General features: G+C 44.0%; 1 protein-coding gene across 1 annotated transcript in view; it reads left to right on the top strand.

Annotated features, from left to right (window-relative positions):
- Nucleotides 1-2,722: 2,722 nt before the first annotated feature.
- LOC126426453 (speckle-type POZ protein-like) overlaps nt 2,723-26,784 on the top strand; it is a 41,550-nt gene continuing 17,488 nt past the window's right edge. Inside the window, exon 1 of the mRNA XM_050088367.1 lies at nt 2,723-3,299. Coding sequence (XP_049944324.1) covers nt 2,723-3,299 — 577 coding nt within the window. The remainder of the gene's footprint in view (nt 3,300-26,784) is intronic.

Genomic DNA, 26,784 nt, shown 5'->3' with positions numbered 1-26,784 from the left:
TTGCATTTCACCTTTTTTCACTACCATTGGCTGCATTTGTTACTATATGTACACTTTTCTTCATAAGTAAGGGAGATTCTTCGATGAATTTTGCACAGCATACAAACCATACGTACAGGTGTATGAAACTCTAGAATTTTCCAAATCTATTAAAAAAATGTGGTAAAAATTGAGATAATTAACTATAAAATTTGAGTTTTTTCCAAACATGAAGTTTAAAATGTAACAGCACATTCATTTTTTCATAAATTAAATAATTTCTAGAGTTTCATATACCTGTAAATATGTTTCGTATGCTGTACAAAATTCATCGAAGAATCTCTCTTACTTATGAAGAAACGTGTACCTGTAGCAACAAACGCAGCCAATACAAGTGAAAAAATGATGAACTTTCACATGTGAAAAAAATTATTTTTTTATTTTTTGAACTTCCACTGCTATGATTGTGAATCCTTAATCCTTCCTGGTCATGCTGACAAAGTTTTAGGAATTTATTCGTAAAAGTATAGACAGTGGAAATTAAAATGTCCTGTGGTGTCTCTCCTGCTCCAAGACGTCCCGTTTCACATCCTACCGCCCTTAACAGTATGAAGTTGCACCCCCTCTGTCCAGAATGTAGGCACTGACTCGGCTGGGAAGGGTGTAATAAACCTGTTGTGACACCTCGTGAAGCAACTCGGCCCACAAGCGCTGTAACTGGTCCTCGAGACCAAGGTCACTGTCACTTGGACAGAGCTGACCTGGGCTGATCCCACATACGTTCCACTGGAGACAGATTTGGGAAACTTGCTGGCCACAGGTGTTCCTCAGCATCACGGAGACGGGTTATAGAGAGAAACGCCGTGTGTGGGCAAGCACTGTCCTGTTGAAAGTGGCACCGCGATACTGTCACATGATAGCTGACGGATGTGAACATAGGATGTCTGTGACGTATCGCTCTGCTGCCAGAGTTCTCTTTCTCACTACGGACCGCAGCCTGGAGACATAACTCGTCACTCCCCACACCACGAAGCTGAGAGTAAAACCTCTGTGTCTCTCCAAATCGGTGGAAGCTCCGGACCTCTCAAGAAGTCACTGCCACACTCACTGACAACGGTCGTACAGGGTAGTCAAAAATCGCAGTTATTCTGTGAACACAATGCGACGGCATGTTAGCCTCTGGTCAACGGTGCAGGGTGACATAGAATATATGTGACATAGAATATATCATTGACGTCGGTTTGCAGTAGGGTCTTGGAGCATATACTGTATTCAAACATTATGAATCTCCTCGAAGGGAACGATCTATTGATACGTAATCAGCATGGTTTCAGAAAACATCGTTCTTGTGCAACGCAGCTAGCTCTTTATTCGCACGAAGTAATGGCCGCTATCGACAGGGGATCTCAAGTTGATTCCGTATTTCTAGATTTCCGGAAAGCTTTTGAAACCGTTCCTCACAAGCGACTTCTAATCGAGCTGCGGGCCTACGGGGTATCGTCTCAGTTGTGCGACTGGATTCGTGATTTCCTGCCAGGAAGGTCGCAGTTCGTAGTAATAGACGGCAAATCATCGAGTAAAACTGAAGTGATATCGGGTGTTCCCCAGGGAAGCGTCCTGGGACCTCTGCTGTTCCTGATCTATATAAATGACCTGGGTGACAATCTGAGCAGTTCGCTTAGGTTGTTCGCAGATGATGCTGTAATTTACCGTCTAGTAAGGTCATCCGAAGACCAGTATCAGTTGCAAAGCGATTTAGAAAAGATTGCTGTACGGTGTAGCAGGTGGCAGATGACGCTAAATAACGAAAAGTGTGAGGTGATCCACACGAGTTCCAAAAGAAATCCGTTGGAATTCGACTACTCGATAAATAGTACGATTGTCAAGGCTGTCAATTCGACTAAGTACCTGGGTGTTAAAATTACGAACAAGTTCAGTTGGAAAGACCACATAGATAAGATTGGGCGGAAGGCGAGCCAAAGGTTGCGTTTCATTGGCAGGACACTTAGAAGATGCAACAAGTCCACTACAGAGACAGCTTACACTACACTCGTTCGTCCTCTGTTAGAATATTGCTGCGCGGTGTGGGATCCTTACCAGGTGGGATTGACGGAGGACATCGAAGGGGTGCAAAAATGGACAGCTCGTTTTGTATTATCACGTAATAGGGGAGAGAGTGTGGCAGATATGACACGCGAGTTGGGATGGAAGTCGTTAAAGCAAAGACGTTTTTCGTCGCGGCGAGATCTATTTACGAAACTTCAGTCACCAACTTTCCCTTCCGAATGCGAAAATATTTTGTTGAGCCCAAACTACATAGGTAGGAATGATCATCAAAATAAAATAAGAGAAATAAGAGGTCGAACAGCAAGGTTTAGGTGTTCGTTTTTCCCGCGTGCTGCTTGGGAGTGGAATAGTAGAGAGATAGTATGATTGTCGTTCGATGAACCCTCTGCCAAGCACTTAAATGTGAATTGCAGAGTAGCCATGTAGATGTAGATATTGCAGCGAATCCATTACTCGCTCTAGGACGGCACGTGCAGATGTGAAGGAGTCCCGAGGCATTCGCTGCACCACACGGCGACCTTCACAAATGGTCGTCAGGTACGTTCGAGTGGAATCTTGGCAATGAGTATACCTGGCCTCACATTCCCGTGCAGTCCAACACGCAACACATTTGTCCCCGCGCATCCCGCCTGCCGTGTCGGGACCGAGTGGTGCCCGTGTTCCAGGTCCGTCAGTCATGTCGGCAGTAAACGAGGGTCTGGAGGCGACGGTCGCGGATCTGGGCGCCCTGCTGGACGCCGGAGAAGGCGCTGTGGTGACGCTCGTGGCAGGCGAGACGCGGCTGGCGGCGCACAGGGCCGTGCTGGGGGCCAGGAGCCCCGTGTTCGCCGCCACGTTCCGCCACGACACGGCGGAGGCCCGCAGGGGCAAGGTGGTCGTCCGGGACGTGGAGGGGCCGGCGCTGCGGCAGCTGCTCGTCTACTGCTACACCGGCGAGGCCCCCCAGCTGGCCAGCGTGGCGCCCCAGCTCCTCACCGCCGCCGACAAGTACGGCCTGACTGCCCTGAAGGACCGGTGCGAGCAGCAGCTGGTCTCGCAGCTCGACGTGGACAACGCCGCGGCCGCAGCCGTGCTGGCTGTGAGGCACTCGTGTCCCGGCCTCACCGAGGCCGCAGTCGCCTTCGTCCGCGAACACAGCCACCGGGTGATGGCCTCGCAGGGCTGGGCGGATGCCGTGCTGAACAGCCCCTGCGAGGTGATAGAGATCCACCGCCTGCTCGCGGACCTGCCGCAGGAATCCAGGTACTCGCAACGTGCTCGCCTGTTCTCTCTGTTTCCACGTCTGGTCTGTCAGGCTTATTTCCCACTCTATTGCTCTACTTCCTACATCTACATCTGCATCTACGGTTGTACGTCTTGTACATCTGTATATGCATCTGCAGTCTACATATGTTGTTGTTGTTGTTGTCTTCAGTCCTGAGACTGGTTTGGTGCAGCTCTCCATGCTACTCTATCCTGTGCAAGCTTCTTCATCTCCCAGTACTTACTGCAACCTACATCCTTCTGAATCTGCTTAGTGTATTCATCTCTTGGTCTCCCTCTACGATTTCTACCCTCCACGCTGCCCTCCAATGCTAAATTTGTGATCCCTTGATGCCTCAGAACATGTCCTACCAACCGGTCCCTTCTTCTTGTCAAGTTGTGCCACAAACACCTCTTCTCCCCAATTATATTCAATACCTCCTCATTAGTTATGTGATCTACCCATCTAATCTTCAACATTCTTCTGTTCACCACATTTCGAAAGTTTCTATTCTCTTCTTGTCCAAACTATTTATCGTCCATGTTTCACTTCCATACAAGGCTACACTCCATACAAATACTTTCAGAAACGACTTCCTGACACTTAAATCTATACTCGATGCTAACAAATTTCTCTTCTTCAGAAACGCTTTCCTTGCCATTGCCAGTCTACATTTTATATCCTCTCTACTTCGACCATCGTCAGTTATTTTCCTCCCCAAATTGCAAAACTCCTTTACTACTTTAAGTGTCTCATTTCCTAATCTAATTCCCTCAGCATCACCCTACTTAATTCGACTACATTCCATTATCCTCGTTTTGTTTTTGTTGATATTCATCTTATATCCTCCTTTCAAGACACTGTCCATTCCGTTCAACTGCTCTTCCGAGTCCTTTGCTGTCTCTGACAGAATTACAATGTCATCGGCGAACCTCAACGTTTTTATTTCTTCTCCATGGACTTTAATACCTACTCCGAATCTTTCTTTTGTTTCCTTCACTGCTTGCTCAATATACAGATTGAATAACATGGGGAAGAGGCTACAACCCTGTCTCACTCCCTTCCCAACCACTGCTTCCCTTCATGTCCCTCGACTCTTATAACTGCCATCTGGTTTCTGTACAATTTGTAAATAGCGTTTCGCTCCCTTTATTTTACCCCTGCCTCCTTCAGAATTTGAAAGAGAGTATTCCGCTCAACATTGTCAAAAGCTTTCTCTAAGTCTACAAATGCTAGAATTGTAGGTTTGCCTTTCCTTAATCTATTTTCTAAGATTAGTCGTAGGGTCAGTACTGCCTCACGTGTTCCAACATTTCTGCGGAATCCAAACTGATCTTCGCCGAGGTCGGCTTCTATCAATTTCTCCATTCGTCTGTAAAGAATTCGCGTTAGTATTTTGCAGCTGTGACTTATTAAACTGATAGTTCGGTAATTTTCACATCTGTCAACACCTGCTTTCTTTGGGATTGGAATTATTATATTCTTCTTGAAGTCTGAGGGTATTTCGCCTGTCTCGTACATCTTGCTCACCAGATGGTAGAGTTTTGTCAGGACTGGCTCTCCCAAGGCCATCAGTAGTTCCAATGGAATGTTGTCTACTCCCAGAGCCTTGTTTCGACTCAGGTCTTTCAGTGCTCTGTCAAACTCTTCACGCAATATCATATCTTCCATTTCATCTTCATCTACATCCTCTTCCATTTCCATAATATTGTCCTCAAGTACATCGCCCTTGTATAGACCCTCTATATACTCCTTCCACCTTTCTGCTTTCCCAACTTTGCTTAGAACGGTCTACATATACACACATCAAAAAAGTTCTGCATTACCCCAGCTCCCAGAAATCCTGAAGATAGACGATGACTGTAGATACTGTATCACAGACACAGTCCCATTGACTGTTCAGAGATGTCACTAAACCAGCCCAAAGATGTAAACAACCATGCATGAGTAGCGCCTATTAGACAGAAGGGGTCCAATAGCCGATCATTTCCAGTCATTCCATCAAGAAGGAGGTACACAGCACGTCTTGTCTGTAGTTCACCCGTGTGGTTCGATTGCGTCCGCATTGTTTCTTTGTGCCAGGAAGGGCTCTGAAGAAGGGAAGTGTCCAGGCGCCTCGGAGTGAACCAAAGCGATGTTGTTCAGACATGGAGGAGATACAGAGAGACAGGAACTGTCGATGACATGCCTCGCTCAGGCCACCCAAGCGCTACTACTGTAGTGGACGAGCAATAGCTACGGATTATGGCTCGCGGTATGGCCGTGCGGTTATAGACGCTTCAGTCTGGAACCGTGTGACCGCTACGGTCGCAGGTTCGAATCCTGCCTCGGGCATGGCTGTGTGTGTTGTCCTTAGATTTTTCTTGGTCATCAGTCTACTGACTGGTTTGATGCGGCCCGCCACGAATTCCTTTCCTGTGCTAACCTTTTCATCTCAGAGTAGCACTTGCAACCTACGTCCTCAATTATTTCATTGACGTATTCCAATCTCTGTCTTCCTCTACAGTTTTTGCCCTCTACCGCTCCATCTAGTACGATGGAAGTCATTCCCTCATGTCTTAGCAGATGTCCTATCATCCTCCTTATCAGTGTTTTCCACATATTCCTTTCCTCTCCGATTCTGCATAGAACCTCCTCATTCCTTACCTTATCAGTCCACCCAATTTTCAACATTCGTCTATAGCACCACATCTCAAATTCTCTTCTCTTCCGGTTTCCCCACAGTCCATGTTTCACTACCATACAATGCTGTATTCCAGACGCACATCCTCAGAAATTTCTTCCTCAAATTAAGGCCGGTATTTGATATAAGTAGACTTCTCTTGGCCAGAAATGCCTTTTTTTTCCATAGCAAGTCTGCTTTTGATGTCCTCCTTGCTCCGTCCGTCATTGGTTATTTTACTGCCTAGGTAGCAGAATTCCTTAACTTCATTGACTTCGTGACCATCAATCCTGATGTTAAGTTTCTCGCTGTTCTCATTTCTACTACTTCTCATTACCTTCGTCTTTCTCCGATTTACTCTCAAACCATACTGTGTACTCATTAGACTGTTCATTCCGTTCAGCAGATCATTTAATTCTTCTTCACTTTCACTCAGGATAGCAATGTTATCAGCGAATCATATCATTGATATCCTTTCACCTTGTATTTTAATTCCACTCCTGAACCTTTATTTTATTACCATCATTGCTTCCTCGATGTACAGATTGAAGAGTAGGGGCGAAAGGCTACAGCCTTGTCTTACACCCTTCTTAATACAAGCACTTCGATCTTGATCGTCTACTCTTATTATTCCCTCTTGGTTGTTGTACATATTGTATATGACCCGTCTCTCCCTATAGCTTACCCCTACTTTTTTCGGAATCTCGAACAGCTTGCACCATTTTATATTGTCGAACGCTTTTTCCGGGTCGACAAATCCTATGAAAGTGTCTTGATTTTTCTTTAGCCTTGCTTCCATTTTTAGCCGTAACGTGAGAATTGCCTCTCTCGTCCCTTTACTTTTCCTAAAGCCAAACTGATCGTCACCTAGTGCATTCTCAATTTTCTTTTCCATTCTTCTGTATATTATTCTTGTAAGCAGCTTCGATGCATGAGCTGTTAAGCTGATTGTGCGATAATTCTCGCACTTGTCAACTTTTGCCGTCTTCGCAATTGTGTGGATGATGCTTTTCCGAAAGTCAGATGGTATCGCCAGACTCATATATTCTGCACACCAACGTGAATAGTCGTTTTGTTGCCACTTCCCCCAATGATTTTAGAAATTATGATGGAATGTTATCTATCCCTTCTGCCTTATTTGACCGTAAGTCCTCCAAAGCTCTTTTAAATTCCGATTCTAATACTGGATCCCCTATCTCTTCTAAATCGACTCCTGTTTCTTCTTCTATGACATCAGACAAATCTTCACCCTCATAGAGGCTTTCAATGTATTCTTTCCACCTATCTGCTCTCTCCTCTGCATTTAACAGTGGAATTCCCGTTGCACTCTAAATGTTACCACCGTTGCTTTTAATGTCACCATAGGTTGTTTTGACTTTCCTGTATGCTGAGTCTGTCCTTCCGACAATCATATCTTTTTCGATGTCTTCACATTTTTCCTGCAGCCATTTCGTCTTAGCTTCCCTGCACTTCCTATTTATTTCCTTCCTCAGCGACTTGTATTTCTGTATTCCTGATTTTCCCGGAACATGTTTGTACTTCCTCCTTTCATCAATCAACTGAAGTATTTCTTCCGTTATCCATGGTTTCTTCGCAGCTACCTTCTTTGTACCTATGTTTTCCTTCCCAACTTCTGTGATGGCCCTTTTTAGAGATGTCCATTCCTCTTCAACTGTACTGCCTACTGCGCTATTCCTTATTGCTGTATGTATAGCGTTAGAGAACTTCAACCGTATCTCGCCTTTCCTTAGTACTTCCGTATCCCACTTCTTTGCGTATTGATTCTTCCTGACTAATGTCTTGAACTTCAGCCTACTTTTCATCACTACTATATTGTGATCTGAGTCTATATCTGCTCCTGGGTACGCCTTACAGTCTAGTATCTGATTTCGGAATCTCTGTCTGACCATGATGTAATCTAATTGAAATCTTCCCGTATCTCCCGGCCTTAGTTTAGTTAGGTTTAATTAGTTCTAGGCGACTGATGACCTCAGAAGTTAAGTCGCATAGTGCTCAGAGCCATTTTTGATTATGGCTCGGAGGAAACCTGACTGCAACGCCACCATATTGAATAACGCTTTTCGTGCATCCACAGGACATGTTACGACTCAAACTGAGTGCAGTAGGCTGCATGATGCGCAATGTCACTCCCGACGTCCATTGCGAGGTCCATCTTTGCAACCACGACACCATGCAGTGCAGTACAGATGGGCCCAACAACATGCCGAATGGACCGGTCAGGATTGGCATCACATTCTCTTCACCAATGAATGTCGCATATGCCTTCAACCAGACAATCGTCGGAGATGTGTTTGGAGGCAACCCGGTCAGGCTGAATGCCTTAGACACACTGTCCAGAGAGTGCAGCAACATGGAGGTTCTCTGCTGTTTTGGTGTGGCATTATGTGGGGCAGACGTACACAGCTGGTGGTCACCTGTACGATACGCGAATGCCATCCTCCGACCGACAGTGCAACCGTATAGGCAGCATATAGGCGAGGCATTCGTCTTCATGGACCACAATTCGCGCCCCTATCGTGCACACCTAGTGAATGACTTCCTTGAGCATAATGACAGCTCGACTAGAGGGGCCAGCATGTTCTCCTAACATGAACCTTATCAAACATGCCTGGGATAGATTGAAAAGGGCTGTTTACGGACAACGTGACCCACCAGTCACTCTGAAGCATCTAGCCGAATCGCTGTTGAGGTGTGAGACAATCTGGTCCATCAGTGGTTTGATGAACTTGTGGATAGTATGTGACAACGAATACAGGCAAATATCAATGGAAGACGATGTGCTACTGGGTATTAGAGGTACCGGTGTGTACAGCAATCTGGATCACCACCTCTGAAGGTCTCGCTGTATGGTGCTACAATATGCAAAGTGTAGTTTTCATGAGCAATCAAAAGGGGCGTAAATGATGTTTATGTCGATCTCTATCCCAATTTTCTGTACAGGTTGCGGAACTCTCGGAACGGAGGTGATGCAAAACTTTCTTTTATGTGTGTATAAGGGGTGATGAAAAAGCATCCATTTGAAGGCATTGCTGCAGCAACTCTTATGTGGGTGAATAAAGACCATAGCGTGTAGACGAGGTGTTAGTGCGACATCCCTGTCTTTCTGACGTGCGTGCAGTAAATGCAGAAACGTGAACTCTGGCGACATTATTACGAAATGTATCCAGACGGGACCAATATACAGTTATTCTTTTCTTGGCTGCTGTAGGACAAAGTCCAGTAGACATGTGTGACAGAATGAAGGATGTTTATAGGGCAGCATGTCTGTCAGAATACGCTATTGTGGAATGATGATGCTGCTGCTTCATGATAATGCATGTTCCCATGTCACAATGAAATGAGTGTATGGCATTGTCGGCTGGGAGGCCCCATCTGGGGAAACTCGGCCGCCGAGTGCACACCTTATTTCAGTCGACACCACCCTAGGGGCACTTGCGTGCTGGTGATGAGGATGAAATGATAATGAGGACAACACAACATCCAGTCCACGAATGGAGAAAATCTCCAATCTGGCCGGGAATTGCAGGCTAAGCAGGCGGACTCCCGTGCCATAAACGTAATAAGACAGAAATTGTGGCAACTCAAGTAGGGACACTCGAGCACCCAACCTATGGTCCTGATCTCACCTTGTATGATTATGACGCCTTTGGTCCCTCAAAAAGGCGTTTCAGGCTCGACGATTCCTGTCAGACTAGAGTGTGCAGCAGCCATTTACGGACTTCTTTACAAAGCAGGACATGGCGTTTTACCAAACACGTATCTGCTACGTAGTACATCAGTGGGGCCGGCCGGGGTGGCCGAGCGGTTCTAGGCGCTACAGTCTGGAACCGCGCGACCGCTACAGTCGCAGGTTCGAATCCTGCCTCGGGCATGGATGTGTGTGATGTCCTTAGGTTAGTTAGGTTTAAGTAGTTCTAAGTACTAGGGACTGATGACCTCAAAAGTTAAGTCCCATAGTGCTCAGAGCCATTTGAACCATTTGAACATCAGTGGGATCATTACCTCAGCACTCACGGTGTTTTTGCGTGATTGTCATACCAATTATGTACTGTACGACCTGTGAAAGGATACTTTTTGCTTGTTCCTTATACAACTACATGTACATATATATCTGTATGTGTGTCTGCATCTACATCTGCATCTACATCTGCCTCTGCCTCTACATCTACACCCACAACCACACCTACATCTACATGTAAATCAACATCTATACATACATCTACAGCTACACCTCCATCTACATATACAGGGCGGTCTATTGATAATGATCGGGCCAAATATTTCACGAAATAAGCATCAAACAAAAAAACTACAAAGAACGAAATTCGTCTAGCTTGAAGGGGGAAACCAGATGCAACATTGGAACAATCGAAATAAAATGTTCCAACGTACCTACGTTCTGTATTTTAATTTAAAAAACCTACCTGTTACCAACTGTTCGTCTAAAATTGTGAGCCATATGTTTGTGACTAGTATAGCGCTATCTGTCACAAAGCGAAAAAAGTGGTCCAACTAAAACATTCACATTTCTTTACTTACGAATATGTAATAAAAATGGGGGTTCCTGTTTAAAAAAAAAAAACGCAGTTGATATCCGTTTGACCTACGGCAGCGCCCTCTAGCGGGCCAATCATAGCGCCATCTGGTTTCCCCCTTCCAGCTAGACAAGTTTCGTTCTTTGTTTGACGCTTATTTCGTGATATATTTGGCCCGGTCACGATCAATGGACCACCCTGTATATAAAACTACATCTGCATCTACATCTGTACGTCCTTCTAGATCTAAATCTACATTTATACCTACATCTGGATATACATCTACATCTGTATACAGAACTGAGTTTACATGTACATTTATACTTTGCAAAATTTCTCTTGCATGGCAGAGAATGCTAGGAAATGTTTCAACTGTGTATGGGGTCTGAGAAGAATGACTGCTGTAATTAGACGAGGTCGGTCTTCAAACTTCTACTGGTTCTTGAAATTTTCTATGTATGCTTTCGTGGGATAATTTGCATCTATCTTCAAACATCTGCAATTCAGAACCACATTTGAGACCTATCTGGCATTTGTGTGACCCAGTTGCGCAACATTCGAAGATGGGACGCACATGTGATTAGCAAGCAGTTTGCTTTGTAGAATGACTGCAGTTTCTCAGCTTCGTGCCAATGAACCTGTCTTCCACCAAATCAGTCTTCGTAATCATTCCATTTCTTATCCCTAAAAGTTCTCTGTATGAGTTGACTGTTTCCAGTTGTGACTCACTAAGGTTTTAGCCATACCCTACCTGCAGTAGGTACTGGGAGATGAAGAAGCTTGCACAGGATAGAGTGGCATGGAGAGCTGCATCAAACCAGTCTCAGGACTGAAGACCACAACAACATACGACTTCTCTGAATTCTGTTAAATATATATTTTTACTTTTCTGAACATTTAATGCAGTCCGCCACTTCGAAATCTTATCAAAATCTGACAGAATACTTGGGCAGCTTTCTCTAGACGGTACTTTATTTTAAATAACTCCATCATCTGTAAAAAGTCTGATGTCGCTCTTGCGACCTTCCAGCAAGTCAGTAACACACAACATGAGCAGTAACGATCCAACATAGTTCGCTGCGGCGTACCTGGAACTATCTCTACTTTTATCGATGACTCTCCGTCCAAGATAACATTCTGCATCCTGATAAGATGCTGCTCTCTAATACAGCCATATCTGCACTGATAAATACAGAAGCCGATCGCAAACCACTCACAAGACCAAACACAGCCACAGTTTCAGACCTAACTTTTCACTTTCAAGCAATTTGTGCTCTTGTGCGGTCATTCACACTGTAAAATTGAAGGACGCATTATTATAGGGATACACAACAAAATTGTTAACACATAGATTCATAGTCATCTTAGTTTTCTTTTGTACTATAACCATATTTTCTTAGGCAGCTGGTGTAGGGTTTGAGGTTCGCTCACAAGACGAAGCGAGGTCATATTTTCGGCAACTGATTCATAACTTTTAAATAATTTATCCTTTACCACAGACATTTACTCCACAAAATTTTAAGATGAGTCATTGCAAAGGGAATTAGATTAGGAAATGAGACACATAAGTAGTAAAGGAGTTTTGCTATTTGGGTAGCAAAATAACTGAGGATGGTCGAAGTAGAGAGGATATAAAATGTAGACTGGCAATGGCAAGGAAAGCGTTTCTGTGGAAGAGAAATTTGTTAACATCGAGTATAGATTTAAGTGTCAGGAAGTCGTTTCTGAAAGTATTTGTATGGAGCGTAGCCATGTATGGAACTGAAACGTGGACGATAACTAGTTTGGACAAGAAGAGAATAGAAGCTTTCGAAATGTGGTCTTACAGAAGAATGCTGAAGATTAGATGGGTAGATCACATAAATAATGAGGTGTTGAATAGAATTGGGGAGAAGAGGTGTTTGTGGCACAACTTGACTAGAAGAAGGGATCGGTTGGTAGGACATATTCTGAGACATCGAGGGATCACCAATTTAGTATTGTAGGGCAGCGTGGAGGGTAAAAATGGAAGAGGGAGACCAAGAGATGAATACACTAAGCAGATTCAGAAGGATGTAGTCTGCAGTAGGTACTGGGAGATGAAGAAGCTTGCACAGGATAGAGTAGCATGGAGAGCTGCATCAAACCAGTCTCAGGACTGAAGACCACAACAACAACAACACATTGCAAAGATTCATGGTTGATCTGTTAATGACTCTAGACATCTTAATTTATTGGTTAATTCCATGTTGTGTAAATATTTAACGTAATTATATGCAACGAGTCAGTTTACAGGCTACATAGACCGCATGATAAAAAAATGAAACACCCAGAAGGGTGGACGAAACAAAATGAAACATGACAGGTTGACAGCATGGGGGATGTTACCTCAGTGATTACAATATCGAGTCAAGTTTACAAAGGACGTGACTGTATGAGCCCACAAACAGTTCGACGTCCACACAGACTGGAAAGTTGCACAGGTCACACCAATATTCAAGAAAGGTAGTAGGAGTAGTCCACTAAATTACAAGCCCATACCATTAACGTCGATATCCAGCAGGATTTTGGAACATATATTGGGTTCGAATATTATGAATTACCTCGAAGAGAACTGTGTATTGACACACAGTTACCACGGATTTAGAAAACGTCGTTCTTGTGAACAAATGGTTCAAATGGCTCTGAGCACTATGGGACTTAATATCTGAGGTCATCAGTCTCCTAGAACTTAGAACTACTTAAACCTAACTAACCTAAGGACATGACACACATCCATGCCCGAGGCAGGATTTGAACCTGCGACCGTAGTGGTCGCGCGGTTCCAGACTCTTGCGCCTAGAACCGCTCGGCCACCACCTTGTGAACAAGTGTTGAGTGCTATCGACAAGGGATTTGGAACTGATTCCGTATTTCTAGTTTGCTAAAGGCTTTAGACATTGTTCCACACAAGCTTCTTGTAGTGAAATTGAGTGCTTATAGAATATCATCTCAGTTATGTAACTGGATTCGTGATTTCCTGTCAGAAAGATCACTGTTCGTAATAAATGACGGAAAGTCATCGACTGAAACAGAATGATGCTGTCGTTTATCGTCTAGTAAACTCATCAGAAGATCAAAAGAAATTGCAAAACGATTTAGAGCAGATACCCGAATGGTGCGAGAATTTCTAATTGACCCTAAATGATGAAGAGTGTTAGGCCATCCACACGAGTGGTGAAAGAAATCCGTTAAACTTCGCTTACACGATAAATCAGTCTAATGTATAGGCTGTAAATTGAACTAAATACCTAAGAATTACAATTATGAACAACTTTAATTGGAAGGAACTCATAGAAAAAGTTGTGGGAAAGGCAAACCAAAGACTGCGTTTTGTTGGCAGCACACTTAGAAAATGTAACAGATCTACATCTACATGATTACTCTGCAATTCACATTTAAGTGCTTGGCAGAGGGTTCCTCGAACCACAATCATACTATCTCTCTACCATTCCACTCCCGAACAGCCCGTGGGAAAAACGAACACCTAAACCTTTCTGTTCGAGCTCTTATTTCTCTTATTTTATTTTGATGATCATTCCTAACTATGTAGGTTGGGCTCAACAAAATATTTTCGCATTCGGAAGAGAAAGTTGGTGACTGAAATTTCGTAAATAGATCTCGCCGCGACGAAAAACGTCTTTGCTTTAATGACTTCCATCCCAACTCGCGTATCATATCTGCCACACTCTCTCCCCTATTACGTGATAATACAAAATGAGCTGCCCTTTTTTGCACCCTTTCGATGTCCTCCGTCAATCCCACCTGGTAAGGATCCCACACCGCGCAGCAATATTCTAACAGAGGACGAACGAGTGTAGTGTAAGCTGTCTCTTTAGTGGACTTGTTGCATCTTCTAAGTGTCCTGCCAATGAAACGCAACCTTTGGCTCGCCTTCCGCCCAATCTTATCTATGTGGTCTTTCCAACTGAAGTTGTCCGTAATTTTAACACCCAGGTACTTAGTCGAATTGACAGCCTTGAGAGCCGGCCGAAGTGGCCGTGCGGTTAAAGGCGCTGCAGTCTGGAACCGCATGACCGCTACGGTCGCAGGTTCGAATCCTGCCTCGGGCATGGATGTTTGTGATGTCCTTAGGTTAGTTAGGTTTAACTAGTTCTAAGTTCTAGGGGACTAATGACCTCAGCAGTTGAGTCCCATAGTGCTCAGAGCCATTTGAACCATTTTTGACAGCCTTGAGAATTGTACTATTTATCGAGTAATCGAATTCAAACGGATTTATTTTGGAACTCGTGTGGATCACCTCACACTTTTCGTTATTTAGCGTCAACTGCCACCTGCCACACCGAACAGCAATCTTTTCTAAATCGCTTTGCAACTGATACTGGTCTTCGGATGACCTTACTAGACGGTAAATTACAGCGTGATTTGCTAACAACCTAAGAGAACTGCTCAGATTGTCACCCAGGTCATTCATATAGATCAAGAACAGCAGAGGTCCCAGGACGCCTCACTGGGGAACACCTGATATCACTTCAGTTTTACTCGACGGTTTGCCGTCTATTACTACGAACTGCGACCTTCCTGACAGGAAATCATGAATCCAGTCACACAACTGAGACGATACCCCATAGGCCCGCAGCTTGATTAGAAGTCGCTTGTGAGGAACGGTGTCAAAAGCTTTCCGGAAATCTAGAAATACGGAATCAACTTGAGATCCCCTGTCGATAGCGGCCATTACTTCGTGCGAATAAAGAGCTAGCTGCGTTGCACAAGAACGCCTACACTACGCTTGTCTGTCCTCTTTTGGAGTTGTCTGAGATACGATTAACGGGGTACGTCGAGAAAGTTCAAAGAAGAGCAGCACTTTTTGTATTATCGCGAAATAGGGAAGAGAGCGTCACGGACATGATACAGGATTTGGGACGGACACCAGTAAAAGAAAGGCGTTTTTCGTTTCGGCAGAACCTTCTCGCGAAATTTCAATCTCCATCTCTCTCCTGCGAATGCGGAAATATGAGGGTAAGTCGATTATTATCCGCAAAGTAGTTATTAAATTTTATTGTAATCAAATAGGAAACATACAAGAATATCATTTTTCGACATAGTCTCCTTGCTTTTCGACACACTTGGTCTATCGTTGTACAAGCTCCCTGATGCCCTCATAAAAGAAGGTTCTCGGTTGAGCTGCAATCCAGGAATGCACCGCTTCTTTCATTGCTTCGTCCGAGGCAAATCGACGGCCCCTTAATGCCTGTTTGAGTGGACCAAACAAGTGACAGTCAGAAGGGGCAAGATCGGGACTATATGGAGGATGATCCAGTACTTCAAATTTGAGTTTCTGGAGCGTTTCAGCAGTGTCGGCGGCAGTATGCGGACGGGCATTGTGGTGCAACAACACAACACCCTTTGACAGCAGTCCCCGGCGTTTGCTCCGAATTGCAGGCTTTAGCCTGGCGGCAAGCATCTCACCGTAACGTACACGTTTATTGTTGTGGCCCTTTCCTCATAATGTTCCACTACTGGATCCTGTACGTCCCGGAAAACCGTAGGCATCAGTTTTCCTGCGATCGGTAAGGTCCACGGCGAATTTGGATGTTTTCATTCCATACTCTGCCGTTTACTCTCCGGCTCGTTATGATGGATCCATGTTACGCCACCAGTAATGGTCCTGTCTAAGAAGTTGTCCCCTTCCTTACCATAGCGGTCCAACTGTTTTTTGCATATGTCCAAGCGGATTTGTTTATACAACCGTGTGAGTTGTTTTGGCACCCATCTTGCACAAACTCTACGGAACCCAAGTCTGTTGTGGATGACTTCGTAGGCAGCAACGTGACTAATTTTCAGACGATGTACGACTTCGTCAATAGATAATCGTCTGTCTAAGAGAATCATTTCACGTAAACGCTCAATGGTGATTTGTGTCGGTAAACGGTCGTCTGGCTCCTTCGTCGTGCGTTAACACTTGTGAGACCGTTTCAGAATTTTTCAATCCACTCGTAGATTCTCCGTTGTAGCAAAACACTGTTCCCGTACTGTACCGAAAGTGTTCGGTGAATTTCGGCCCCTGATAACGCCTTCCGACCACAAAAAGCACGTGTTCTATTTACCGACGAAGGGTCATTCATCAACAGCGGTAACGTAAACCGGCATAATATGCACTATTGAGCAATGGAAAATCCACGATGGCTGCGACAAGGGGAACATCAGTGACCTTGGCGGGTTAATGTAAGGTGCGGCATTATGGAAGGAAGGATAATTGACCCCCATTTCATCGATGGCAATCTAAATGGTGCAATGTATGCTGATTTCCTACGTAATGTTCTACCGATGTTACTACAAGATGTTGCACTGCATGACAGAATGGCGATGTACTTCCTATATGATGGATGTCCGGCACATAGCTCGCGTGTGGTTGAAGCGGTATTGAATAACATATTTCATGACAGGTGGATTGGTCGTCGAAGCACCATAACGTGGCTCTCGCGTTCACCGGATCTGACGTCCCCGGGTTTCTTTCTGTGGGGAAAGTTGAAGGATATTTGCTATCGTGATCCAATGACAACGCCTGATAGCATGCGTCAGCGCATTGTCAATGCATGTGCGAACGTTACGGAAGGGAAACTACTCGCTGTTGAGAGGAATGTCGTTACACGTATTGCCAAATGCTTGAGGTTGACGGACATCATTTTGAGCATTTATTGCCTTAATGTGGTATTTACAGGTAATCACGCTGTAACACCATGCGTTCTCAGAAATGATTTGTTCACAAAAGTACATGTATCACATTTGAACAACCGAAATAAAATGTCCAATCGTACCTACGTTCCGTATTTTAATTTAAAACACCTACATGTTACCAACAGTTCTTCTAAAATTGTGAGTCATATCTTTGTGAATATTACAGCGCCATCTATCACAAAGCAAAAAAAGTGGTCCAACTAAAACATTGATATTTCTTTACGTACTACACGAATATGTAATAAAAATGGGGGTTCCAATTTATAAAACGCAGTTGATATCCGTTTGACCTATGGCAGCGCCATCTAGCGGGCCAACCATAGCGCCATCTGGTTTCCCCCTTCCAGCTAGACAAGTTTCGTTCTTTGTAGTTTTTTCGTTTGACGCTTATTTCGTGAGATCTTTGGCCACCCTGTATATGTAGACGCAGATGTAGATGTAGAGGAGGACGCAGGATGTGTGTGACGCGCCGTTGTACCGGGACCTGGAGTCATGCCTCATCGCGCGCCTCTCCCTGAAGACAGGCGTAACACTGCTGGGCCTCTCCGAAACGCTGGAAGCCTGGAACCGCTTACTGGACTGCTGCTGTACTCGTCGACGACGGCCACGCAGGGTAGCCAAGCGTCGCAGTTACTCCCTGGACGCAATGCGACGCCATGCATCAGCAATCCACGTTTCGCCGTCAGAGGACCACCCCAGGTGGAGCCGACTGTTCTGCGGGCACGGCACGGCACTTCTCTAGCCCGATAGCTGTTCGCTTGGCCGAGCAACTGGCTCCTCACAATACGCCAGTCACTACTCTCGATGAACTGTGTTATCGTGTTGAAGCTGCATGGGCAGCTCTACCAGTACACGCCATCCCAGCTCTATTTGACTCAATGCCCATGCGTATCGAGGCCGTTATTTCAGCCAGAGGTGGTTGTTCTGGTTTCTGATTTCTCAGGATCTATGCACCCAAATTGCGTGAAAATGTAATCACATGTCAGTTCTAGTATAATATATTTGTCCAATTAACACCCGTTTATCATCTGCATTTCTTCTTGGTGTAGCAATTTTAATGGCCAGTAGTGTATCGAATGTATAGTTCGCCTTTAGAAGCCGTTTAACAACTGAAAATGCTATATTGTCGTTCCTCTGCGAGGTACTGGATGGACTAAGCAAAAAGTTCCGAACGCTTGGCGCATTTTATTTATTTAACTAAGACATTTGATCGTGTTGATCACGAAATATTGCTCCAGAAGTTGGACCATTACGGAATACAGGGAGTAGCTCACAATTGGTTCACCTCTTACTTTAGCAACAGGCAGCAAAAGGTCATTATTCACATTGTTGAGAACGACTGTGATGTGGGATCTGAGGGGGTACTGTCAAGTGGGGGGTGCCCCAGGGATCAGTGTTGGGGCCACTCCTGTTCCTTATTTATATAAATGATATGCCCTCTAGTATTACAGGTAACTCTAAAATATTTCTGTTGGCTGTGACACTAGCTTGGTAGTAAAGGATGTGTGCAACATTGGCTCGGTTTCATGGCTTGTAGAAAATAAACTAACGTTAAATTACAGTAAGACTCAGTTTCTACAGTTTCTAATACACAATTCAAAAAAATCTGACGTTTTAATTTCACAGAACGGGGATATGATTAGTGAAACTAAACAGTTAAAATTTCTAGGAGTTCAGATAGATAGCAAACTGTCGTGGATTGCCCACATTCAGGATCTTTTTCAAAGACTTAATATAGCCATTTTTACTATTCGAACGGTATCGGAAGTGAGTGAAACTTCGACACGAAAATTAGTCTACTTTCCTTATTTTCATTCGCTTATGTCGTATGGTATTATTTTTTGGGGTAACTCTTACCATTCTGCAAGGATATTTTTGGCTCAGAAACGGGCGGTTCGGGTAATAAGTGGTGTTAGTTCACGAACCTCTTGTAGACCTCTCTTCACGAGTCTGGGTATTTTGACATTGGCCTCTCAATATGGATATTCCTTATTGTCGTTTCTTGTTATCAATATTAGTTTATTCCCAAGAATAAGCAACTTTCACTCGGTTACTACTCGGCAGAAATCAAACCTGCATTTGGATCAGACTTCCTTAACTCTTGTGCAAAAAGGTGTGCAGTATACTGCTGCATCCGTTTTCAATAAGCTGCCACTCGAATTCAAAAATCTCAGCAGTAATCCACGCGCTTTCAAATTGAAACTGAAGAGTTTCCTCATGGCTCACTCCTTCTATTCTGTCGAGGAGTTCCTTGAAAAATTTAGCTGATTCTTATTGTATTGCTGATAGCGTTTACTTAAACTTATGGACTGACATTTTTCAGGTTCATGAACATATATTTTTATCTGTTATTACTTTTATGTCGTAATTTCATGTACCGACACGTTCCATGATCTTGGAGATTTGCTCCTCAATTTGGTCCTACAGAACTTGACATGTAAATAAATAAATAAATAAATAAATACGGTCGACCAGTGTCCATGCCCTCACGTTCCCATTACGGAAGGAAAGAATCGACTGGTTAAAATCGATACTGGATTTTTAATTCTGAATAACTGCTATTTTTCGGTACTTGTTTGGTCTCGCTTACAGGAGGCATTTTTTTTATTTTTTGCAACAGTCGAGTAAAAAAAACGAAATATCAATTAGCCATAGTAGAAATGATAATTTTTTCTTTTTTAAATAAACATTTTTTTAAAAAAGGGAGTAATTTTTATTTGTAAAATTTTGCGTTGGTTTGAAATATTGCGTTATTATTGAAAATGGGTAAAGCGACTAGTGCTAGTTTAGAAACAATTCCAACAGAAACGTGCAACTAACACGTGGCATAAGAACTGGTACAGCATTGTCGCACAATAATATCGCTGTTGCCGTGAGCCGCGTCCTCAGATATGCGGGTGCGTGTAGTGCACTCCGGCTGGCCTCTGTGCTAGTTTCTCGGTGTCGTTGCCGGACATTGCAGAATTGCAGCAACTGTAGTCTGGAAATATTTTTACAAAGTGATGCGGCAATGAAATACACTGCTTTATTTGCTTTAAAATATTACAGATTCGTGTGCCATTTCTATGAAATAACTAAAGAGGAACGAAATTATGGTGAGAGTAATAGATTAAAAACTTAACAACAGTTCGTTTATAATATCCAATAGAAATAAAAAGAAGCCGATATGCTGCCTGCGTGTACATAAAATTTGCTTGCAACGGTTGTAAAAGGACAAATTAAGACGAAAAACGGACTTCTTCAACCTTAGTTTTCATCCTTTAGCATTGACCCAAATAGTAATATGATCGCCCATAAGTACATCATTTTTGACCAGAGTTTGAAAATATTAGAATCAGTAGGAGAATACTGGTGATTTTTGTAATGTTCAACCACTTATCAGTATCCGAGAAAAGCAGCAAACGGTGGACAGAATAAATTTTCATTTATTCTCCTATTTAATTTAATATTTTGATTCTATCTATCTTGAAACTGAGAGAGTCGAATTTTTTTCAATATTTGTTCGATTTCTACGTTTATTACAGGAAAAGAAGGAATTAAATAAAACGAAAATTGGTTATTTCAGAAACCGGTAACTTGGAACGTTCTTAACAGTCAGGCGTGGGAATAAAAACCGATGTAACCCAAAACCGGTTGTTATAGCGACAGCCGCCGTCCTTAGTTCCCACGCAGTCGAACATCGACCCAACAAATCTGGATACGGCATGATCCGACTAGCCGGTCAAACGGATGCCCACAGTGAGTACCCCCTCCAGGCCCTGTCAAGTGCTGATAACGCAGTCGCAAACGATTGCGCGGTATCTCAACGTCCCCCACACTGATGACTCAGCACCTCTCGCTGCCCGCTCCCGTCGTGTACCTACCAGGCCCCCTAAACCATAAACGCGAATGGGATCTGGCGGCAGAGAAATGCGCCTCTGACCATACTCATGACAGAGTTCACGGGTACATAGTTGGACAAGCATTGATCTGTGTGTTCTGGGCGCTTCACGCGTTTTGTCAGCCACTCACTGAACACACGATTAGCTGGTGCGTATAACTGCTTGGCAGCGATCTACGTGTTACTAAACAGCACATTGCCTTAGATTTAGCTAAAATTAATATAGTACTCACTAGAACTACCCTTGTCGCTACCGAAAAAAACACAGAAAATTATTAATTTTTGCCTTGTTTATCGTACGTGCTTCTGCTTATAATTAATTTTCCAAACAGATCGACTGATGTGTAGATGTCAAATGTGCTTTTTTGTTACTGGGGAAATGATCAAATACTTGTGCGATACATATTCACTTAAACTGGTACACTTGCCTAATACCGTGCAGGGCCCCCGCGACCACGTCGAAGTGCCGCAGCACGACGTGGCGTGGACTCGACTAATGTGTGAAGTAGTACTGCAGGGAATTGCCACTATCAATCCTGCAGGGCTGTTCATAAATCCGTAAGAGGGGGTGGAGATCTATTCTGAACAGCACGTTGGAAGGCACCCCGGATACGTTCAATAAAGTTCATTTCTGGGGAGTTTGGTGGCCAGTGGAAGTGTTTAAATTCAGAAGAATGTTTCTGGAGCCACTCTGTAGCAATTCTGCAGGTGTGGGGCGCTGCGTTGTCCTGCTGGAATTACCATAGTCTGTCAGAATGAACAATGGACATGAATGGATGCAGCTGATCAGACAGGATGCTTACGTAAGTGTCACCTGTCAGATTCGTATCTAGGCCATTACAGAATCTCCACCCTGCTGACATCGAGGGTCCAAGGATTCATGAGGTTGTCTCCATATCCATACACGTGCATCAGCTCGAAACAATTTGAAACGAGACTCGTTCGACCAGGCAACATGTTTCCAGTCATCAACAGTCCAATGTCGGTGATGACGGTCTCAGGTGAGGCGTATAGCTTTGTGTCGTGCAGTCATCAAGGGTACACGAGTAGGCCTTCGGCTCCGAAAGCCCTTATTAATGATGTTTGGTTAAATGGTCTGCAGGCTGACAGTTGTTGATGGTCCAGCACTGAAATGTGCAGCAATTTCTGGAACGCTTCAGTCACGTTGAACGATTCTCTTCCGTCGACGTTGGTCTCGTTCTTACAGGATCTTTTTACGGCCGCAGCGATGTCAGAGATTTGATGTTTTACCGGATTCCTGATATTCACTGTACACTCGTGAAACGGTCGTACGGCAAAATCCGCACTTCATCGCTACCTCGGAGACGCTGTGTCGCATCGCTCGTACGCCGACTATAACACCACATTCAAACTCTCTTCAATCTTGATAAGCTGCCATTGTAGCGGCATTAACTGATATAACAACTGCGTCAGACACTTGTTGTCTTCTATAGGCTTTGCCGACCGCAGCGCCATATTCTGCCTGTTTATATATATCTCTATTTCAATACCCATGCCTAAACCAGTTTCTTTGGCACTTCAGTGTATACAGGGTGGTCCATTGATCGTGACCGGGCCAAATATCTCACCAAATAAACGTCAAACGAAAAAACTACAAAGAAGAAACTTGTCTAGCTTGAAGGAGGAAACCAGATGGCGCTATGGTTGGCCCGCTAGATGGCGCTGCCATAGGTCAAACGAATATCAACTGCGTTTTTTTAAATAGGAACACCCATTTTTTATTGCATATTCGTTTATTACGTAAAGAAATATGAATGTTTTAGTTGGACCACTTTTTTTGCTTTGTGATAGATGGCGCTGTAATAGTCACTAACGTATAAGTACGTGGTATCACGTAACATTCCGCCAGTGCGGGCGGTATTTCCTTCGTGATTCATTACCCGTGTTAAAATAGACCGTTTACCAATTGTGGAAAAGGTCGATATCGTGTTGATGTATGGCTATTGTGATCAAAATCCCCTACGGGCGTGTACTATGTATGCTGCTCGGTATCCTGGACAACATCATCCAAGTGTCCGGACCGTTCGCCGGATAGTTACGTTATTTAAGGAAACAGGAAGTGTTCAGCCACATATGAAACGTCAGCCACGACCTGCAATAAATGATTATGCCCAAGTAGGTATTTTAGCTGCTATCGCGGCTAATCCGTACATCAGTAGCAGACAAATTGTGCGAAAATCGGGAATCTCAAAAACGTCGGTGTCGAGAATGCTACATCGACGTCGACTGCACCCGTACCATATTTCTATGCACCAGGAATTGCATGGCGTCGACTCTGAACGTCGTGTACAGTTCTGCTACTGGGCACAAGAGAAATTATGGGACGATGACAGATTTTCTGTACTCGTTGTATTTAGCGACGAAGCGCCATTCACCAACAGCGGTAACATAAACCGGCATAATATGCACTATTGGGCAACGGAAAATCCACGATGGCTGCGACAAGTGGAATATAAGCGACCTTGGCGGGTTAATGTGTGGTGCGGCATTATGGGAGGAAGGATAATTGACCCCCATTTCATCGATGGCAATCTAAATGGTGCAATGTATGCTGATTTCCTACGTAATGTTCTACCGATGTTACTGCAAGATGTTTCACTGCATGACAGAATGGCAATGTACTTCCTATATGATGGATGTCCGGCACATAGCTCGTGTGCAGTTGAAGCGGTATTGAATAGCATATTTCATGACAGGTGGATTGGTCGTCGAAGCACCATTACGTGGCCCTCGCGTTCACCGGATCTGACCTCCCCGGATTTCTTTCTGTGGGGAAAGTTGAAGGATATTTGCTACCGTGATCCACCGACGACGGCTGACAACATGCGTCAGCGCATTGTCAATGCATGTGCGAACATTACGGAAGGCGAGAGGAATGTCGTTACACGTATTGCCAAATGCATTGAGGTTGACGGACATCATTTTGAGCATTTATTGCATTAATGTGGTATTTACAAGTAATCACGCTGTAACAGCATGCGTTCTCAGAAATGATAAGTCCACAAAGGTACATGTATCACATTGGAGCTACCGAAATAAAATGTTCAAACGTAACTACGTTCCGAATTTTAATTTAAAAAACCTACCTTTTACCAACTGTTCGTCTAAAATTGTGAGCCATATGTTTGTGACTATTACAGCGCCATCTATCACAAAGCGAAACAAGTGGTCCAACTAAAACATTCATATTTCTTTACGTACTACACAAATATGTAATAAAAAATGGGGGTTCCTATTTAAAAAAACGCAGTTGATATCCGTTTGACCTATGGCAGCGCCATTTGGCGGGCCAACCATAGCGCCATCTGGTTTCCCTCTTCAAGCTAGACAATTTTCGTTCTTTGTTTGACGCTTGTTTCGTGAGATATTTGGCCCGGTCACGATCAATGGACCACCCTGTATATGACTAATCTCACCAACTACCGTAGAGATTTTCATATAGTATTCACTAATAGACAGACTGACTCACGAGGAAGGTTTGTGTATTTGTTTTACAATCAGTAAGTAATGATGAGTGAATAGCATATATTTTATTAACTGTTCATCTTCTTTGAACAATGGTCAGTGAGTTAATGAACTTTGAAGTATGACCAATAACGGAAAGATAACTACCTCATCATCATGCTGTGATGTGAGACTTATAATTTGAAATAATCAAATATTTTTAACCAACAGTTTGCCTACTATTGTTTTAGAACAATTGCATACCGAAATAAAGATGCAAATCCAAAATATGTCGAGTTTTATTTTTTTGCTCTGTAAGTAAAACGTTTTCCGAAAAAGTACTTCAGAAACTTTGCTTCCTTTAAGTTCAATATGTTCTTTCAGCAGCGTAGGAGACGATTCAGCTTTCGAGAAGAGCGCCTACGACAAAGAGTTACGACAGTGAATCTCAAGCGTGCAACACATTGTGTACTAAGCTTCATAAGAGGAGTGCCACATTACGAGATAAACGCCTAGATCATGTGCGTTATATCTTATTATTCCTTTCATTTGTGCCACCTCAGCCAGCCTCCGATACATACTCATACAGACACACACACGCATTATACGTGTATAGTATTTACATAGCTTGTAAACATCTTACTTACATCGCAATGTGCTTCCATGATTTCCATTTCAGTATGGAATGGAACACGTAATGTTCATGCCTCCAGACAACTTTTCTGCCATGTGCTGTGTAACACATCGGTTCAGTTTACACTGATAAAAGCTATAGAAAGAATAATTTAAAATGAAGAATAGAATTTTTAGAGGTAGTGTAGAATCAGAGTTCGGTAATTGCAGATCAAAATTATAGTATATCAGCAAGTAGTTTAACGTCTAAGTAAAGCAAAACCACGGAAGCTCCGTCATGGAGAAGGCAGTGACGTTAAACTCTTGTGATGAAAAACCTATAAAAAGGCCTGATCGACATTATTGCCGCCTTATTTTTCCCTTGATTGTTTCGTTAAAGGGCGGGGAACCCGTGTCAGTCAGCGAGACAATAATTAAATTGGACTTTATCGGGTTAAGATTCACGATAAACTGTTAGAATATTACGGTGATTAAAAGTGATGTAGTGTACGATCTCTGACTGTTGGTAGCAACGGAGTATTAAGGGGATTTTAGGACTTTAGTGCTAGATTGGAACTTTACGCAGAAACTCAAATTATCAGCTGATGCGTATGAATTCAGGGGTACCGGTATTCAGATATTAACGTGTGGACTTTTGAAAGTGTCGTGTGCCGTTAGTTGCGAATCTGGACGTAGAGCGCGTGCATATCGGCATTTGCGGACTATTTAGATTCCTCTTTTTTTTCTTTATTGTTATTTTAATCACCTTATACAAAGGTGGGCTGTCAGCAGCATAGTATGCTGCTCTTCAGCCGCGAGTGGTACAATAAATATGGCATAAAGGTGGTACAGAGAATACAATAAAAACGGCGGGCAAAAACTGTAGACACGAAAAACAATAAACATGAAGCCGTTCACGCTGGACGAGAAAAAACACTAAAACCCGTTGACACGGCGCACAAAACAATGACGACTGCGATGGCACAGGTGAACAGTGGTGGCGTGACGGCGAAAGAACACTAAACACAAAACGAAGGCACACACGAGACACCGATGGCGACGATCTCCGGCGCGCGAATGTCCACTGAGCGTGTACAAGTCTGGGGACCTGCCAAGAGAGGAGGAGGGCGGGGAGGGAGCGGGGAGAGCAGAGGTCCCACGGGCAGGGGAGATAGGGGGGGAGGGAGGAAGGGGGAGGTGAAGCCCGGCGGAAGAGGGGTGGAGCAAGGGGGGATGGGGAGAAAAGGAGAGAGAAGGGAGGGTGGGTGCCCAAACCAAAAGACACAGGAAGTGGGAGGGGAGGATCAAAGTTGATAGGAGGGGTAGATGGAGGGGAGGAGGACATCATCAGGGAGGGGGAGCTGGCAGAAGCCACCTTGGGTGAGGGTAAGGAGGGTGAAGAGATGGAGACCGGGTGGGACGTGGGAATACAGGCGTGGCAGCGGGCGGGGGTGGGAGAAGATGGGTGAGACAAGCGGGTGAGGAGGATCGAGTTTACGGGTGGTGTACAGGATCCGTATCCTTTCAAGGAAAAGGAGGAGGTGGGGAAACGGAATGAAGTCGTACAGGATCCGCGTGGGGGAGGGGAGACGGATGCGATAAG

This window comes from Schistocerca serialis, chromosome 11, assembly GCF_023864345.2.
Source record: "Schistocerca serialis cubense isolate TAMUIC-IGC-003099 chromosome 11, iqSchSeri2.2, whole genome shotgun sequence".
NCBI lineage: Eukaryota > Metazoa > Arthropoda > Insecta > Orthoptera > Acrididae > Schistocerca > Schistocerca serialis.
This window is presented reverse-complemented; position numbering and strand designations above follow the sequence as displayed.